Source organism: Bos taurus, chromosome X (genome assembly GCF_002263795.3).
Source record: "Bos taurus isolate L1 Dominette 01449 registration number 42190680 breed Hereford chromosome X, ARS-UCD2.0, whole genome shotgun sequence".
NCBI lineage: Eukaryota > Metazoa > Chordata > Mammalia > Artiodactyla > Bovidae > Bos > Bos taurus.
In genome coordinates, this window is record NC_037357.1 from 54049092 (window position 1) to 54064561 (window position 15470).

The 15470-nt window shown below is 39.1% G+C and overlaps 1 protein-coding gene across 26 annotated transcripts in view; it reads left to right on the forward strand.

The window, feature by feature from the left end:
* Positions 1-15470, forward strand: part of IL1RAPL2 (interleukin 1 receptor accessory protein like 2) — a 1479614-nt gene that overhangs the window by 971611 nt on the left and 492533 nt on the right. For all 26 annotated transcript variants that reach the window (XM_059883637.1, XM_059883641.1, XM_059883624.1 and 23 more), the window contains one exon: positions 9993-10146. In XM_059883637.1, coding sequence (XP_059739620.1) covers positions 9993-10146 — 154 coding nt within the window. The remainder of the gene's footprint in view (positions 1-9992; positions 10147-15470) is intronic.

Here is a 15470-nt window from a genome sequence, read left to right on the forward strand (position 1 = left end):
AACCTTATGGGCATTTCCTTGTATGTTATTTGTTGCTTTTTCTTTGTTGCCTTTAATATTTTCTCTCTAAGTTTAGTCAGTTTGATTGTTATGTGTCTCGGCATGTTCTTCCTTGGATTTGTCCTATATGAGACTGTCTGTTTTTCCTGGACTTGAGTGTTTCCTTAGCCATATTAGGGATGCTTTTGGCTTCTACCTCTTCAAACATTTTCTCAGACCCTCTCTTCTCCTTCTGGGACCCCTATAATGCTCATGTTGCTGTGTTTGATGGTGTTCCATGAGTCTCTTAGACTCTCCTCTTGTATTTTCACTCCTTTTTCTTTATTCCATTTCATGGCAGTGATTTTCACCAATCTGTCTTCCAGTTCACTTATTTGTTCTTCTGCTTCATTTATTCTTCTATTGATTCCTTCTAGTTTATTTTTCATTTCAGTTATTGTATTGTTCATATCTGTTTATTTGTTCTTTAAGTCTTCTACTTCTTTGTTAAACATGGCTTGTATCTTGGTTTGTGCCTTCATTCTTTTTCCAAGATCTCTATTCTGAATTCCTTTTCAGGCCGATAGCATATCTCCACTTCTCTTAGTTATTCTTCTGTGTGTGTGTGTGTGTGTGTGTGTGTGCAATCTTCCTGGTGCGAATGACTGGTGCCTGCTCGCTGGTGGATGGAGTTAGGTCTTGTCCCTGGTGGGCAGGGCTGTGTCAAGAGACATGTCCAGAGGTGGCTGTGAGCTCATGATGACTTTAAGCAACCTGTCTGTTAATAGATGTGGCTCTGTTCCTACCCTGTTGGTTGTTTGGCCTGAGACATCCCAGCATTGGAACCTGCAGGCTGCTTGAATGGGGCCAGATCTTGGTGCCAAAAGGGTGACCTCTGGAAGAGCTCATACTGATGAACATTCCCTGGGGCCTCTGCACCAGTGTCATTGTCCCTGCAGTAGGTCACAGCTGACCCCTGCTACCCCAGTGAAGTGAAGTCTCTCAGTCGTGTCCAACTCTTTGTGACCCCATGGACTGTAGCCTACCAGGCTCCTCCGTCCATGGGATTTTCCAGACAAGAGTGCTGGAGTGGATTGCCATTTCCTTCTCCAGGGGATCTTCCCGACCCAGGAATCGAAGCCGGGTCTCCTGCATTGCAGGCAGACGCTTTACTGTCTGAGCCACCAGGGAAGCTACCCCGGGAGACCTTCTAAAACACACCGGTAGGTCTGGCTCAGGCTCCTATGAAATCACTGCTTTGCCCTGGTTCCCCATGCATGTAAAACCTTGTGTGCACCCTCCAATAATGGAATATCTGTTTCCCTCAGTCCTATAGAGCTCCTGTACTCAAGTCCCACTGGCCTTCAAAGCCAAATGCTCTGGGGGCTCTTTCTCCTGACACCAGACCCCTAGACTGGGGAAACTGACATTGGGCTCAGAACTTTCACTCCTGTGAGTGATCCTCTGCCATATAATTATTTTCTAGTTTGGTCACCCACTTGGCAGTTATGGGATTTGATTATATCACAGAAGTTTCCCTCCTATCATCTCATTGTGGCTTATTTGTCTTTGGATGTATTAATAGAATATGCTTTTTGATAAGTTCTAGTCTTTTTTGTCAATGGTTGTTCAGCAGTAAGTTGTGATTTTGTTGTTTTGTGAGAGGCAGTGAACTCAAGTCTTTTTACTCCATCATCTTGTCTCCCAGAAAATCCTGACAATTTTCTTAAAGAGGGAGAAAGGTGGACTTTGCAGACCTCAAAATACCACAGCCCAATTGACCAACACATTTTTTGCTAAAAAAATCGTTTAGCAAAATTCTTGGGGATTTTGAATTCCTTTTAAAAATGTAATATTAATATATGCCTTATTTTGTAATCAGAAAATTACATTGCATCCTTAAAATCTTAATCTATTTTACTAGAATTTTCAAAGATACTTTTATCCAGAAAGAATAAGCTAGGAATACCAGGAAGGCTTCAGTTTTGTGTCCCCTAAAACCACAGGAAGTGACGCAAGGTTTAAGACCCATTCATCCTTGTTTTTATTTTTAGGTATGGTATTAGTCATGGGAAAATGGTTATTTACTATTTGCAAATTATAAAAAATATGGATTGTTGTTGAGGAATGGGTATTTGATATATGCAAAAAGCATCAATATTTGAGTCTGGAGACCTGGATTCTGGTCATTATTATACCATTAATGTGGATGAGTAATTGGATGCCCTTAGGCCTCTATTTCCACCCATATAAACTAGATTTAATAATGTCTGCCATATATCTCTGGAGAAGGCAATGGCAACCCACTGTAGTACTCTTGCCTGGAAAATTCCACGGGTGGAGGAGCCTGGTAGGGTGCAGTCCATGGGGTCGCTAGGAGTCAGACATGACTGAGCGACTTCACTTTCACTTTCCTGCATTGGAGAAGGAAATGGCAACCCACTCCAGTGTTCTTGCCTGGAGAATCCCAGGGACGGGGAAGCCTGGTGGGCTGCCGTTTATGGGGTCGCACAGAGTCGGACACGACTGAAGCGACTTAGCAGCAGCAGCAGCCATATATCTCAGACATATTTTAAAAATCTAATGGCCAAGATCCTTATTTGATATTTGCTGCTATTATAGAAAGGGAAATGTTACATAGGATGGTGGAAATAAAGTTACCCAGGACATCTCAAACTCTAATTGGGAATTTAAGATTGAGGGTTTTTTAAAAGTCACATTATTCTGTATAACCTACAACGTAAATTATATCCTTTTACTTGTGCAATTTGATGTGTTTTGATGAATATATATGCCATAAACAAGATAGAGGGCATTTCTAGCATTCCAGTTTTATCCATGTCCTTTAGTATTCGATACTTTCCTCCCAGCCCCAGTCTTCACTAAAAAGATATGTTTTCTCTTCCAACGGTTTTGTATTTTTCCAGATTGTCATATAAATGGAATAATATGATATGTAGCCTTCTGTGCCTGTCTTCATTCACTTAGTATAATAGATTTGAGATTACTCTGTGTTGTGGTATATATCAATAGTTCATTCCTTTTATTGCTGAGCAAGAGTCCAATATTCTGTTGTAGAGATGTACCACTGTTTAACCATTCATGCATTGATGACCATTTGCTTCTGTATTTTGGTGATTAGGAGTAAAGGTTTTAAAGGTTGAGTTTTGACTGTACAATGTCTGGATTTATCAAAATGATATGTTTTTGTCAACTTTTATAATTTTTGACCTGTTTTTCTCTAATTTAACAGGAGTTTGCTCTTGATCTTTCCTAAACTGTTATAAGAATCCAGGCTTAAAAGGGTCTTCCTATATATCCTTAATGACATTAATAACATTCAAGAGATAAAAACAGATCAAAGTTATTTAAAGCTGTTTAAGCAATGTATCTTAAATAATCTGACTACCTTCTATATATCCATTAGAAGATCTTTTAGAAATGCACATTCCATCATAGTATGCCACTACTAAAAGCACTCCAATGACACTATAAACACTAAAAAGTTAGTAGTTTTTTTGTTGTTGTTGAGTATTTACAGAGCCTTACAATCTGTCACACATGTTTATTCATTAGCTAATTCAGTTCTTAGAACAGCTTTATGTGATAGGTTATACAGTGATGGAGCTAGAATTTGAAACTTGACAATGTGCAAATATCTTAAAATGGAATTTAAGTATCTGAGCTTAGACTACTCAGTGCCATTCTCAAGAGATCAAAGCTATTCATATTTTTTGCCATTCCATGCTTTTTCACATCTGAGTGCTTCTACATACATTATCCCCTCTATCCAGTATGTCCTGCTTGCCTGCCTTTTATATGTTGTTCAAAACTCAGCTCATGTGCTTATAGTAGGCTACCTGCACACCAAACCTCTCTGTTCATGCCCAGTCTGGTGTAATCTTGGATAATTCAGCAGTAGAATGTTTTCAAATAATTCTTCTGTTCCTTTCTCCCTTTCTTCTCCTTTTGGTATTACCATTACTTTTATGTTACATCTTATGCTATCATCTTCCTTCCTGTAATATAGGAAAGATAGAGAAGACTGGAGCTGACTATTTCTTCCCCCACTTTAAAGGCTAGAGGAGACTGTATTCCAGGTCTTTCCTGGGCAGACTCTTTGGGTATATTTCAAAATGTTTTACTTTCCCCATCCTTTGTCAGAAGCAAGATTTTTCTCTGATCTTCACGCTGAGAACCTGATGGGGCTCCTGGGGGTGAAACTTGCCAAAGTGTGGGTCACCCTCCAAGATTGGGTGCCCATGGATTTTTATTTCTTAAGCTAGTTCACATTTAGTCTACATAAATTAGTCAATTATTCTTTAAGTGTTCCTACCTGTTGCTGGCTCTTGAAGCTACATCTGCTCCCAGTGAACTGCTATTCTTTGTAACCACATGTCTCTTCAGTTTCTGGGACAGTGGCTTTTACTCTGACCTCAGTTACCTGATGGAAATAAAAGAAGTTATTGAGTTTCAGGTTGTTCGGCAATTTTCTTGTTGTTAGGATAGTAGCAACAACTTCCAAGTCCTTTGTATGTCAGATAAGAAACAGTAAATCAACTCTTTCTTTGGAATGACCACTTTGGATTATCTTTTGAAAGGTCTCCAGACTCCTATAGAAATATGAATGACACTAACTCCTAATACTTATTAACATATCCAGATAGATGTGTATGTAATCTGAAAGCTGGATGCTGAGGGTAATAACAATAATAGAATAATTTGCTATTGTTCAGTCACTAAGTTGTGTCTGACTCTTTGTGACTCCCACCCCACCCCCTCCATGGACTGCAGCATGCCAGGCTTCTCTGTCCTTCAGTATCTCCCAGAGTATGCTCAAATTCATCTCCACTGAGTCAGCGATGATATCTAACCATCTCGTCCTCTGTTGTTCCCCCCTGCTCCTGCCTTCAATCTTTCCCAACATCAGGGTCTTTTCCAGTAAGTCAGCTCTTCGTATCAGGTAGCCTAAGTATTGGAATTTCAGCTTCAGCATCAGGCCTTCAAATGAATGTTCAGGACTGATTTCCTTTAGGATTGGCTGGTTGGATCTCCTTGCAGTCCAAGGGACTCTCTCTTCAGCACCATAGTTCAAAATCATCAATTTCTTGGCACTCAGCCTTCTTTATGGCTAATATTTATTGTGTGGTTTTTAACATGTGATTTAACAAGCTCTGTGTTAGAGAATTTATATGCATTGCTTCATTTAATTCCAATAATTACCCCTATTTAGTATAATATTATTCGGAGACACTCCAGTACTTTTGCCTGGAAAATCCCATGGATGGAGGAGCCTGGTGGGCTACAGTCCATGGGGTTGCTAAGAGTCAGACATGACTGAGCGACTTCACTTTCACTTTTCACTTTCATGCATTGGAGAAGGAAATGGCAACCCACTCCAGTGTTCTTGCCTTGAGAATCCCAGGGATGGGGGAGCCTGGTGGGCTGCCATCTATGGGGTCGCACAGAGTCAGACACGACTGAAGTGACTTAGCAGTAAATATTATTATTATCACCAACTTTTTAAAATATAAATTTATTTATTTTAATTGGAGGCTAATTGCTTTACAATATTGTATTGGTTTTGCCATATATCACCAACTTTTTAAAAAATAGATGAAACACCTGAGACTTAGATTGGTTAAGTAGCATGCTCAAGAACATATAACTTGAGATTACATCCCAAGTATTTGAATATGGAATTTATACTGAACCACTGTGGAGGTACCAACTTTACCATTAGGACTGTGAAGACAGAGAAATAGAGCTTTTGAGGGGGAAAGCTCAAAAGCTTTCTTTTGAGAAACAGAGCTAGGGAGGGGAAAGACTCCCTGCAGTGGGTTATCCTAGGCATTTGGAGTGCAAGTGCAAAATTGATACCCAATTCACCATTGTGTTCCTACCTCTTCAATCTTTAATGTGTAAAGAAAGTTCTGGTTTCCTTCAAATTGTTAGGCAGAAGCCTAGGTGGCTCTGTGGAATATTCCAATCTCCAGAGGAAAGGAGAGAAGTTGGGTCTGAGGGAATGGGTGCTAGGTATTTGAAGAGCACCAGTGTTTATGTGATTGCCTTATGGTTGCACAGATGCTTTGTGTCTGAACTTCAGAATCAGAATAAATATTTAAATGACTCTTCCTGGTATTCTTACCATGAGAAATGAGTCCTGTGCTCTAAAAAGAACTGAAGTAACCATGCCTAACAAATGAAGCTGATGGAAATACACCCGTGGGTGTGATGATGCTCTCTCAGAAACAGACTGTGAATGTAGTGGGGAATATTTCAGTATGGGAACTCCAAGATCCAAATGTGACTGGCAACTTCAAGGGGCTTGGTCCATGGATGTTTCTTTTGAATATCATAGGCTCCCAATATAGCAACTGTTGGCAAGTGACATATGCCATTTGGGAAGGCTAGGAGGAATGGAAGGAAGCTGGGATTTATATTTTTTTCCCTTTTTTTAAACTTTATTTATTTTTAAAATGATTGATGATTGCTTTATAATATTTGTTTGATTTCTGTCATATATCAATTATTTATTTACTTGGCTGTGTCAGGTCTTCATTGCAGCATGCAGGATCTTCATTGTGCAGGATCTTTTGTTGTGGTGTACGGACTCTGGTTGTGGTACAAGGGCTCAGTAGTCGTGGTGCATGGGCTTAGTTGCTCTGTGGCATGTGGGATCTTAGTTCCCCAACCAGGGACTGTATTCCTGTCCCCTTCGTTGCAAGGCAGGTTCTTAACCACTGTACCACCAGGGAAGTGCCAGAAAGCTTCACTTTGAAGGTTGATGTTGACTGAGCAAGGATGTCCTATAGCAAACTGTTCTATGAAGGGGCAACTGGGCCACAAACTGAAGCTGTTTATTAAGCTTAGGGACCTCCAGCCAAACAGTGAAAGCTTCCAGTTGATGAAGTTCAATTTGATGATCTCAAAGGCATTAAATAATAGAGGAATTACACACTGAAAACAATCTCAGGGGTCTGTTCACATTCCAAACTCTGGTTCTTTGTCCTTGCCTCAGATAAACAACCATCTTGAGACTTGATCTATATGCTGCCCACACTTTGTCTCCCACCAGGTTGTCAGAATAAAACTAAACAGGTCTGGCGGGGAGTGAAGTATGATAATGTTGTCTGTCCAATAGGAAAGAGATGATGGGGATATTAGGGGCAAGACAAAAGCAGCGACAGCAGTAAGCTAGCAGCCAGTCGCCGGGAAGAGATGCTACAAAGAATGGAGTAAAAAACCTGAAGGACTTCTGAAGTTTGATATAGGCATCTACACCTGGGTAGGAGCCAATGAGATAACTTTGTGAAGGATGGCTTGGTCAGTGTAGGATACCATCTATAAGGCTCTTCTGAACAAAATACAGTTTCTCTACCTACTTGCCAGGATTAGTTTTAGAGTGGCCTGTTAGGAGCTATACATTGTCAGTGGGTGAAAGTGTTATGTTGCTGAGGAATGGTTAATCAATAGTGAAGATTTGTTTTTACTTGATTAGTCCATTAGCGCCAGTTTTCACGAAGCAGAGCCAGAGGTTTAGAGGAGATATAATCCAGGATTGCAAATCTTTAGGGATGGAAAGCGTTCTTTGTGCTGGATGACCACTAAGTATAGTGTCACCTGACAAGAGTGTAATGAATAAACTCTAAGCCTCTTGATTCTGGCTGCTCATATGGTAGTGTATAGTATCCCCACATAGTAAAAAACTGAGACCTACAGAAGTTAAGCAAATTTTTCAAGATCTCAGAACTTGGGTGAACCCTAGATTTTAAGCTAGAGCCATCTTGCTCTGAATCCACTTTGCCTTTTCGTGTATACTACATTGTCCCAGAAGGCTGGAGACTTGAAGATAACATTTCCCTATGCCACGGTTTTTTTTTTAAAAACTCTATTGGGTACAAAGAATCCTTTACAAGGCTAGATGACAATTTGAAAAGTATTTGGGACTATCTGTGTCTCTCCCAAAGAACATGTGAAGATTCCAGGCTATTCATCAGGAGTTATTTTGTAATTCCTGTACACTCTTTAAATATTAATTCGTGGGGGAAAAACAAAGCAGTATGCAGAGAAAATGAAAATAGAGCTAATTGCACATGGACTCTCCCCAAAAAATGACATTAGAAAATGAAGCCATTTGTCTTTGAATGAAATGAATGTGTGAACTCATTTGCCTGCCCCTATTACTGCTATTGAAAGTGAAGCGGCTCCATTTTCATTTCCCTTTCCTATCAAAGTTCCCAGAGGGACAATATTTTTGTTTAATGACCTTCAGAATGATTCTTTAGAAATCTGAGGCTATCAGAGTTGGAAGCAATGCGAAAATAATTGTGGATTATTACTGTATGACGGTAGTGGCAGCTGGACTCTTTTTTTTCTTTCTATTCAGTCTTTCTTCTTCATTTTCCCAGAAACCTTATATCCCAAGGTTTAACTCAGAAGCAAATCTCATATAGGTGATAAACCTCGCCAGAATGGTACATAATATAATTTCAGACAGACCCTTAAGTGTTCTTTGGAAAGACCCTAGGGAGTGAGGCAGTTTTATATCTAGACACCCGAGATACTATTACTTTTATTTACTCTCTGACAATGTGTGTGGGTAGTTGTATTGGACATGAAGCAAGTATATCTCTTAAATATTATACCTGTGAACTTAAGTGTCAGTTTTTGTGTTTTGTTGTCCAAACTGCTATCATCACAGAAAAAATTTTGTTACAGTAAAAACTAATAAATGGGTACTCACTCCCCCAAATCACTTTATGAGCATGTGTACACACTCATGCAAAAGCAGTGCTGCGAAGTGAGAGTCAGTACCAATTTTACTTTTGCATCAATATTTAGGATATATGTGCAGAGGGTAGGAGTGAGGGTGGGGAGAAGAAGAGGTAGAAGAGATATTGTATATACCAGGGGGAAAGTAGAATCTGCCTGCAACTATTATTCAGGTCATCTGCCTCATGATAAATTTTTTAATTGCCTTAACTGATTGATCCAGTATTTAAATGATAAAATACTTGACTTTCAATTCAATTCACCCCCTTACAGCTGTCCCCTACACCTTCACCAATCTTTATATAACTTTTGACCACCACTTTTGTTGAACATTTGAGATGTGTGGTAGACAAACTGGAACAATATGTAGAAAGTAGTCTAAGAAAATTATCAAAAGCCAAAGCCACTTGTTTGAATATTCTTACATACTCTGCTATTGTATCTCTGTCAGTCTATGGAAAGGTATTAGCTATTCATTTCTAGTAAATCCAATTCCAGTAGCAACACATTCTTATCAGGAGAGCAAAAGAATTGACCTCAAAAACCAAATCTTATTCTCTGGTCACAGATCACTGAACTCGGAAAGTAAGTGGGTAATTTCTCCATCACCTTACTTCATCAAAGTGTGTCCTTATTTTACCTAGCTATGTTTCTAGAGAATTCCTCAAGCTTAATTTTCTTGACCCCCTTCCTTACCCTCAATTTCCCCACAATAGATGTCTTAACTATGAGGAGAGAGATTTTTGAATGTTATTATTAGTTTTTTACTATAAGAAGTAATGAAATCACTGCCAGTGAAAGCCAGTTAGAAGTTTTTAATAATGCCTAAGACTCTCTTGTTGTCTATTATGTTGCTAAGTGAACACTGTCCTCTTAGAACTCTTAGTACATATCCCTGTTATATAGAAAGAACCAGGGCACTAAATGCCATTTAGTGACTGCGCTACCTCTTTTGCATTGGCAGATCTTGTATGCTTTTCTGTTTTTGCAGTGTGTCTTTAAGGACTTTCTTCTATTAGGATCAGGCCTTTAAAGTGTTTCTTAGAATGATAGTTGTGATGTTTCAATTGGATACAAAATGATGCGTTTGTGAGGTATTCTGTTCATTGACATAACTCTAGCTATGTATTGTGAAAACTAAAGAGAAGAGTATAAAAAAGTATAAGTACTAAACTGAGACTACTAAGACTTAGTAATATAATTTTTTTTTTACTTAATTGAAAACATTTTCTCGGCAGGAATGCAAGCCAAAAATGTGGAGAAGCATCATAATACAGAAAGGAAATGCTCTTCTAATCCAGGAGGTTCAAGAAGAAGATGGGGGAAATTACACTTGTGAGCTTAAGTATGAAGGAAAACTTGTAAGAAGAACAACTGAATTGAAAGTTACAGGTAAGCATTGGTTTTACCAAATCATAGCAAATGAGATTTTTAGTATAATTTGGTACAGGAAGAAAAAGGTTCCAAACAAAGAGTAAACTTGATGTGACTTTAGCATTAGCTACAAATGAAATAGTTGTGAAGGTCACAATTAATAAGTTGTAGTGCTAAGCTCTATGTGGAATCAGTTCAGTCGCTCAGTCGTGTGTGACTCTGTGACCCCATGAACTGCAGCACAGCAGGCCACCCTGTCCATCACCAGCTCCCAAAGTTCACCCAAACCCATGTCCATTGAGTCAGTGATGCCATCCAACCATCTCATCCTCTGCTATCCCCTTCTCCTCCTGCCCTCAGTCTTTCCCAGCATCAGGGTCTTCTCAAATGAGTCAATTCTTCTCATCAGGTGGACAAAGTATTGGAGTTTCAGCTTCAACATCAGTCCTTCCAATGAACACTGAGGACTGATCTCCTTTAGGATGGACTGGGTGGATCTCCTTGCAGTCCAAGGGACTCTCAAGAGTCTTCTCCAACACCACAGTTCAAAAACATCAATTCTTCAGTGCTCAGCTTTCTTTGTAGTCCAACTCTCACATCCATACATGACTACTGGAAAAACCATAGCTTTGACTAGATGGACCTTTGTTGACAAAGTTATGTCTCTGCTTTTCAATATGTTGTCTAGGTTGGTCATAACTTTCCTTCCAAGGAGCAAGCATCTTTTAATTTCATGGCTGCAATCACCATCTGCAGTGATTTTGGAGCCCAGAAAAATAAAGTCAGCCACTGTTTCCACTGTTTCCCCATCTATTTTCCATGAAGTGATGAAAGCAGATGTCATGATCTTAGTTTACTGAATGTTGAGCTTTAAGCCAACTTTTTCACTCTTCTCTTTCACTTTCATCAAGAGGCTCTTTTGTTCTTCTTCACTTTCTACCATAAGGGCGGTGTCATCTGCATATCTGAAGTATTGATATTTCTCCTGGCAATCTTGATTCCAGCTTGTGCTTTGTCCAGCCCAGCGTTTCTCATGATGTACTCTGCATATAAGTTAAATAAGCAGGGTGACAATATACAGCCTTGAGGTACTCCTTTTCCTATTTTGGAACCAGTCTGTTGTTCCATGTCCAGTTCTAACTGTTGCTTCCTGACCTGCATACAGGTTTCTCAAGAGGCAGGTCAGGTGGTCTGGTATTCCCATCTCTTTCAGAATTTTCCACAGTTTATTGTGATCCACACAGTCAAAGGCTTTGGCATAGTCAGTAAAGCAGAAATAGACATTTTTCTGGAACTCTCTTGCTTTTTTGATGCAAGATGGATGTTGGCAATTTGATCTCTGGTTCCTCTGCCTTTTCTAAAACCAGCTTGAACATCTGGAAGTTCACAGTTCACGTATTGCTGAAGCCTGGCTTGGATAATGTTAAACATTATTTTACTAGCGTGTGAGATGAGTGCAATTGTGCAGTAGTTTGAGCATTCTTTGGCATTGCCTTTCTTTGGGATTGGAATGAAAACTGACCTTTTCCAGTCCTGTGGCCACTGCTGAGTTTTCCAAATTTGTTGACATATTGAGTGCAACACTTTAACAGCAATATTTCAGGATTTGAAATAGCTCAACTGGAATTCCATCACCTCTACTTTGTTCATAGTGATGCTTCCTAAGGCCCACTTGACTTCATATTCCAGGATGTCTGGCTCTAGGTGAGTGATCACACCATCGTGATTATCTGGGTCATGAAGATCTTTTTTGTATAGTTATTCTGTGTATTCTTGCCACCTCTTCTTAATATCTCTTGCTTCTATAAGATCCCTACCATTTCTGTCCTTTATTGTGCCCATCTTTGCATGAAATTTTCCCTTGGTATCTCTCATTTTCTTGAAGAGACCCCTAGTCTTTCCCATTTTGTTGTTTTCCTCTATTTCTTTGCATTGATCGCTGAGGAATGCTTTCTTATCTATCCTTGCTATTCTTTGGAACTCTGCATGCAAATGGGTATATCTTTTCTTTTCTCCTTTGTTTTTCACTTCTATTCTTTTCACCACCATTTGTAAGGCCTCCTCAGACCTCCATTTTGCTTTTTTGTATTTATTTTTCTTGGGGATGGTCTTGATTCCTGTTTTCTGTACAATGTCACAAACCTCCATCCATAGTTCATCAAGCACTCTATCAAATCTAGTCCCTTAAATCTATTTCTCACTTCCACTGTATAGTCATAAGGGATTTGATTTAGGTCATACTTGAATGGTCTAGTGGTTTTCTCCACTTTCTTCAATTTCTGTCTGAATTTGGCAATAAGGAGTTCATGATCTGAGCCACAGTCAGCTCCCAGTCTTGTTTTTGCTGACTGTATAGAGCTTCTCCATCTTTGGCTGCAAAGAATATAATCAGATTTTGGTGTCGACCATCCGGTGATGTCCATGTGTAGAATCTTCTCTTATGTTGTTGGAAGAGTGTCTTTGCTATGATCAGTGTGTTCTCTTGGCAGAACTCTATTAGCCTTTGCCCTGCTTCATTTTGTACTCCAAGGGCAAATTTGCCTGTTACTCCAGGTGTTTCTTGACTTCCTACTTTTGCATTCCAGTCCCCTATAATGAAAAGGAGATCTTTTTTGGGTGTTAGTTCTATGTGGAATATGGGCAATTAATTTAGGGAACATGGTACCAGCTGCTGCATATCTGTTCTCCACTTTTATGTAAGGGTCTAAACTCTTTAGGGTATCACTGATGATTACTAAGCATTTCAGGAAAGATATACTGGAACCAGTTTAGAATGTGGACTTAACCTATATGTGGAATCTCCTTGTAAGGTGAAGGCTGCCTCAGAATGTGGTGCTGTTGGGCTCTTGGAATGAAATCATCTTGAACTGAATCCAAAATATCATTTATACAGAATTGCTCATAAATAAGTGATGTTACTGTGAGGTTCTCATGATTCTTAATTGTAGCAACTCCAAATGAATAGCGTGTACATATGTGTGTGTGTGTGTGTATACATACATACACACACAATGGGCTTCCCTGGTGGCTCAAATGGTGAAGAATCCACTTGCAGTGCAGGAGATGTGGGTTTGATCCCTGGGTTGGGAAGATCCCCTAGAGGAGGACATGGCAACCCACTCCAGTGTCCTTGCCTGGAGAATCCCCATGGACAGAGGAGCCTGGTGGGCTACAGTCCATGGGGTCACAAATAGTCAGACATGACTAAGTGACTAAGCACAGCACATGTATTTAATATCTGAAGTACAATTGAAGTGTAAATTAGTAATCTTCTCATAATGGAAGAAAAAGACTCAGAAAATTGTTAGCTGGTGGAGAATAATAGAAATTGATTTTCAGCAAAATGGAACAAAACCTAATACCATAAGTTAGCCCTGACAGTGGGTGTGATGGACCTTAAGAAACTGTGACAGAAATTGCACCTACAATAGTTTCTGAGCAAGTCTGGACTCATTTTCTTCTTGAGTGTCCCTTGGACTGCAAGGAGATCCAACCAGTCCATCCTAAAGGAAATCAGTCCTGAGCATTCATTGGAAGGACTGATGTTGAAGCTGAAACTCCAATACCTTGGCCATCCAATACTTGATGCGAAGAACTGACTCACTGGAAAAGACCCTGATGCTGGGAAAGATTGAAGGTGGGAGGAGAAGGGGCTGACAGAGGATGAGATGATTGGATGGCATCACCGATTCAGTGGAAATGAGTTTGAGTAAACTCCAGTTGTTGATGGACAGGGAGGCCTGGTATGTAAGAATTTGCATACACATATTTTGTATTTTGGATAAAATCTGAGCCATGGTAAAATTTGACATTATCCAGAAAAGTGTTAATATTGATTGCAGTAATTAACTTACTACTAATGTACTCGAGTGTTATTCATTTAACTGTCTAATGTTGACATCAACTAGTTGATTAGTTATAGCATATTCTCATTACTGTTAGGAATACGTATTTTCTTCTACAGTATTTTTTGTTTATATCTAGCTAGCTGACTTTGGGGGGATAGTGTTAAAATCAGTCTACTAAAAATGATACTTGCTTAGTAAGTTCATTTCTATGACTCATATATTTAATTAAGTTTTTCATCCTTGAGAGTCAGTTTCTTTTTCACCTTTTTTTAAATTCTGAATATTAACAAAAGTGCAAAAATATATTTTATTAATTTTTAATATATACATACTTTATAAAGTATGCATATGTAATAATCATTCTTAGTCTGAGTTTATAAAGTGCCTCCTGTGAAAGTTTGAGTTATTATTTTGATTAGCATTATATTTTGCTTCCCCCATGAGCTTTCAAAATAACTACCATATCAGGCCAATCTCAAATAGCAAAGATCTGCTTTTGTTTAATTTCTGATTTCCTCAGTATGAACTAGACTTCTGCCTCATTCATGCAGAAGAATCTATCATAGGCAGTTTTACATCATTAATAAGGGACCTGATCATGCACAGATCCTTGCAGTACCATCACTTTAACCAGAATCACAGAATTCTTATCAAATGCTTTCAGAACACTTCCATTTGGGAGTCATTTGGCAAACTTTGTCACGTTCTAGTGTTTGGCTTATATTTTAAGTCAGACCAGAATAAAGTATACACCAAACCTCTTTTATGCTTTCATCTATTGGATTATGGTGACAATATATTTGTTTCTTTATTTGTAGATTCTGGAAAAGTTGAACTGGAGGTACTTATTTGGGGTGTCTTATAAGGTGTTAATTCACTTATACTAAAATTTCAAAAGCGTTGAACTAGGGATTTAAAAGTTCACCTGAACTCTACCTCTCAGAATTTTTTAGACTTTAATGTGCATCAGAACCACATGGGAAAACCCAGGGGTGGTAAAATTGAGATGCCTTAAATACAGATTCCCATTTATCTCCTCCAGATACTAATATAGTATGTCAGTGAGACTGGGAATTTAACTTTCTGTCCTGGGGACTCTTTTGTATGCCTTTCAAGGATCATGCTTTGAGAAATGTTAGCTGAGGGAATGATGCTAAAGAAGTCAGTCACAGGTTTCATTCTCTTGTAAGCATGTTAGTTCATACACACATATATACACACAGACACACACATGCACACACACACATACCCCAAAATTAATTTTTATAGGCCCCAAATTGTTTCATCTAAGCTCCTAAGAGCTGTTATTGTTGTAGCCACACATTCCGGGAAACAAACTCACTCAGAAGGACAATGCAGATAGTGGAGTGCAGTTTATTACACCAGTGGGCCCAAGGCAGAGCCTCCTCTTAGCCAAGGACCCCAACCAGTTTTTGTGAAAACCTTATATACGCTAAGTGTACGTGCTCAAAGCCACCTCCCTAAATTCTCTGA